The 4706-nt window shown below is 39.1% G+C and overlaps 1 protein-coding gene across 1 annotated transcript in view; it reads left to right on the top strand.

Moving 5' to 3' along the window:
- Akap9 (A-kinase anchoring protein 9) overlaps nt 1–4706 on the top strand; it is a 174068-nt gene that overhangs the window by 140710 nt on the left and 28652 nt on the right. The window contains 5 exon segments of the mRNA XM_031380282.1: nt 1–864; nt 2167–2304; nt 2784–3266; nt 3690–3753; nt 3860–3982. The exon segment at nt 1–864 is cut by the window's left edge and continues 222 nt beyond it. Of these exon segments, the coding sequence (XP_031236142.1) occupies nt 1–864; nt 2167–2304; nt 2784–3266; nt 3690–3753; nt 3860–3982 (1672 nt within the window).

Genomic DNA, 4706 nt, shown 5'->3' on the forward strand with positions numbered 1-4706 from the left:
GGAGACCAGGAGAGCTTGAAAAGTCACCTTGACAAGGTGACTGTTGAAAAGCTGGTTTTAGAACAACAAGTAGAAACCACCAACCAGGAAATGATGTACATGAAAGATGTACTTATAGAAGTCAATTTCAAAGTGGATCAGATAACACAATCCCTGTGCAGCTTGAATAAAGAATGTGCCAGCAATAAAGAACTTCCAAGTGTACGTAAGGAAAGTGTCCATATGACTGTGCATGAGCTCGGCAGTGACAAACTGCAGGCAGAATATGTCCCTGCCCAGGATGCTTCCAAGCCTCTAGAAAATCAGACCTCCCTTACGTGTCTTCAGGAAAGTACTGAAGTTTCTAGGTTACTAGAGATAAAGTCACTACCACTGGAGAGGTCTGTTAGTCCCAAGGACTTTGAGCTTACCCTGTGTCATCAACAAGTAGAAACTGTACAAGAGCAAGACCAATCTGAAATAGAAATGCTTCAGAGGAAGATCACAAACCTGCAGAAAATCCTTGAGAAGTTCGCCGCTGCACTGATCAATCAGGTCCAAATGGAGGCAGCTCAGGACTATGTGCAGTTCTACCAAGAAAAGCAGACGGTTTCATCAGCATCCGAAGGGACGAATACACAGAATGTAAGTGGTCTGACAGAAATGAGCATGGAGTCAGATGTCCCCACAGTGGCTGTGAGACTAGCAGAGTTGGAGAGCCATGTAGCTGAAGTGCACAGTGGTACAGTGTCAGAAAAACATGGGGAAATCATGGCAAAAGATGCTTCAGAGACAGAAAAGAAAGTTGTGGAGCTACAGAAGGTATCAGAGGAGGCCAAGAAAAGGCTGGGAGAGGAAGGAGAACAAAGCCCTAGGGAGGGGGAGGTTAGTTTTCATTTTTTTTTTTTCACTCAAATGCTCTAGGTAATTCTTTTCCCTTGCTCAGTGATAGTTTACTGATAAATGTAGAGTTTGGTTTACATCAAACAATATATATAATGAGATTTCATGAATGCATATTGTTCCTAAAGGACAGGCATTACTTTATTTGAATTGTAAATTGTGGTCCGTGAGCTGTTTAGCACTGAGAGACTCAGAGACCTCCCCTCTGTACATCTGTACATAGGGTTATATACAGAGAGAACTCCCAAATGAATACTCCCAATGCTACCTTGCATGATTACGGCTAAGGCTTTGGGGATGATCTAATTGGTTGATGGACTGTAGTTTCCCGAAGCACAGCTACTCATAATTGGCCTCAAGAGACTCTGCTGTTAGGGTTAGCCATGGTAGGCTTCTAATTTGCTTATATACTGTATTAAATGAAGTTCCCTTAAACTAGGAAAAAGGTTATAGATACAGATTAAAGTTAATACTGTGTAATTTTTATCACCAGAGTAACAAATGTAAACTATATTCTGTAGTCTTCAAATATGATACCTGTCCATGAGTACAGTCATTTATTGAAACAAAAAATGTAAAAAAAAATATTAAATTTAAGCTCTGTTCTCCAGGACTTCTGTGGGTTTTCTCCCTTAATTTCTTCCTAATAGAAATGTCTGACATTAAGCCTTTGAAGAAGTAAAAATTTTCACATTAATGATATACTCAATTAATGTGGAAATCGTTAGCTCTTACAAATTGTATACCTGTTGAGATTTCATTGTTTATGCAGAAAAAGACTTGTGTTAGAGATCTGTATGTCTTCTTAAGTAGCATTCTGAAACCATGATTATTTCTTACTGTATGGAAGACAATACAAAGACTTTTAGTTTATATTGCAAAAGGTAATAATTTCAGTAACAAGATTTTTCTACCAGGCCTTGGAACTACTTTCCTGTGGGTATTAAATATTAAAATGGTAATAAGGCTTGCTGCCTGTGACATGTAAGGAATATCTTGGTCACGTCTGATACAAATTTGAACATTTTGGATGGCATCCAAGTGTGTATGTACATGTATATACATAGATATGACATTATTTACCTTCATTCTCAGAACATTGCTCTGATTATCTTCATATGAAGTGATGGTCTGAAAAGATGTCATTGCTATTTTACCACGCAGTGGTCATCTTGTCCTCTGGTTGTAGGCAGCCGTTCTTAGTGAAGCCCCACGGCAGAGTGGCTGTGCTTTGGACTTCACTGTGGTTTCTCAATAGTAGTGTTCTTCTTACCTCTCACTCAGATAACTGTTACGCCAACTCACGCCTGTGGAGAGAGTGGAGTTTTGGGTGGACCTGAAGCTCTTGAAGCTGAGTCAGTAGCCACTTCAGAACTCGCCAGTTATAAGGAAAGGGCAGAAAAACTTGAAAAAGATCTTTTGGTAAGATGAGCACCGTAGCTCCTAATTCGTTCACTTTTACCTCTCTTCATTTCCTGTCAGTGTTTTTCCTAGATCTATATCTTAAACTTTAGTGGTAGGGAAAGCCTCTTTTAGATTCAAAGAAAAATTCCATTGTTACATTTCTTTACCAGCAACTTGTTGTTTAGTGTTTCTGGGAACAGTGGTTAGAAAGATGCTTCTTGTCTGTACTAGGTGATGGAGAAGTAAGGCTTTTGTTATATAAAATTAAGGATTCCCATGAAAACAAAAACTGATAACATCATTTCACTTCTTTGTAATCTGTCCAAAGTGTATACAAAAGTGTGCAGAAACTAGGAGGCATTGAGGGTGATTTTCCTTTTCTGCTGCAAATTAATATTGCTGCATGAACTCTGCTCCCTGTATTTCCACCCCAGCCCTGCTTCTAATGTACACAAAACTTAACTGATCTCTCTGCTGTTCTTTTCATTGTGTTGTAGGTAAAAGAAAGCTACATAACATCACTTCAGAAAGACTTAGGCCAAGTTAAAGATCAACTCACAGAAGCCAAGGAGAAATTGTCCTACTTCTTAGAAAAAGAAAATAGGACTGGAGAACAGGAAAACAGAAAGGTCCCCATGCCAGAGCCACCTTCTGTTGAAGTCGGTGCCTGCTCTGGGCGCACAGAGAGAACAGGCAAGCTCAGCAGCAGCAATCAGACCCAGCAGATCCTTGTTAGAAATGCAGGGATTCAGATCAATTTACCGCGCGAGTGTTCCCCAGAAGTCAGAGACACCATCAATCAACTTACTAAAAACATGGAACACATGCAAGAGCTACATGCTGCTGAGATTTTGGATATGGAATCCAGACATATTTTAGAAACTGAGTCTTTGAAGAAAGAGCATCATGATACAATCCAGTTACTGACTAAGGAGTGTGAGACCCTGAAGGAGATGACCCAGTGCCTGAGATGCAAAAAAGTATCTATCTGGTCTTCATACAATGTGCTGTCTATATCCTGCCATTTGCGTTCCAACAGTATAAGCTTTTAAGATAAATGTTTCAAAAGGATCCAAGAAATAATACCTCTTTTCATAATATAATCATAATTTGGCATCTTCCTGTTATATAGTTAGATAAGTAAATTCCTGGTTTTGGAGCCTATTGTAGTTTTGTAACTCCTTTTGTGTGTGTGTGTGTATGTATATGTGTGTGCTTTCCTATGGCAACATCTATGAGGAGGAAAGTTAAACTTGTTATATGTATATTATTTCAGTATGACAATAAACTGATGTCTTTATTTTTCCCTTAACTGTATCAGAAACTAGTTACTCATTGGATCCAATATGTTACTAAGTAACGTTTAAAGTCATATATATTCTGATTTTGTCTTCTTTAATTAGGGGTCCTCCATTCCTGAATTGGCAGACTCTGTTGCTTATCAAAGTAGAGAAGTCTATTCCAGTGGTAAGTTGAATAAAATTCTGGAATGTTTAAACAAATGGAATAGTGTTGAAAAGTGTTATTTTGTATGCACATATGTAATTACAGATGGTTATTTTCTTAATTTTAGATTCTGAATCAGACTGGGGTCAAAGCCAGGCATTTGATACAGCAATAGAAGGCCGAGAAGAAGGAGAAACTTCAGCAAATATATTCCCAAAGAAAATAAAGGTACTGGAGACAAAATCCCTTGGTTAACTCACGCCCTGTCGTCTCTGCACTGACAGGCAGCTATTTTGAAGTTCTGTAGAAAGGTCCTCTGTGAAGAAAGAAGTGCACAGTTAAAAGTCCCCCTGGGAATCTGTTTCTGAGCTTTATGGGTATTACAGCAGTTCTGGTAGAAATTGTTTCTCTGGATGCCTCTTGTAGCTTGCCTTTAATCAGATTTTTGTCTAACCAAGTTAGCTGGATGCTTTGAGATCATTTAAAACTATGTACTGTGTATTCAGCTTGTTTTGAACTTACCGTTAAGAAAAACAATATGATCATTACTATACCGGAGATCCCCCATGTAATCAAATTTTATAGTCTAAGCTGAATGTGGTTTTATTCTTAAATTGTGTTCCCTATTTCTCCCTTGTAACCCCACTATGACCCTGACTCAAGCTGTGTGTGTGTGTAAAGTGTATTGATGAAATCTGCAGTCTCTGCTGTGTGTGTGTGTGTGTGTGTGTGTGTGTGTGTGTGTGTGTGTAAGGTGTAGTGATGAGATCTGCAGTCTCTGCTGTTTGTGTGTGTAAGGTGTATTGATGAGATCTGCAGTCTCTGCTGTGTGTGTGTGTAAGGTGTATTGATGAGATCTGCTGTCTCTGCTGTGTGTGTGTGTGTGTGTGTGTGTGTAAGGTGTAATGATGAGATCTGCAGTCTCTGCTGTGTGTGTGTAAGGTGTAGTGATGAGATCTGCAGTCTCTGCTGTG

This window comes from Mastomys coucha, unplaced genomic scaffold (genome assembly GCF_008632895.1).
Source record: "Mastomys coucha isolate ucsf_1 unplaced genomic scaffold, UCSF_Mcou_1 pScaffold19, whole genome shotgun sequence".
Taxonomy (NCBI): domain Eukaryota; kingdom Metazoa; phylum Chordata; class Mammalia; order Rodentia; family Muridae; genus Mastomys; species Mastomys coucha.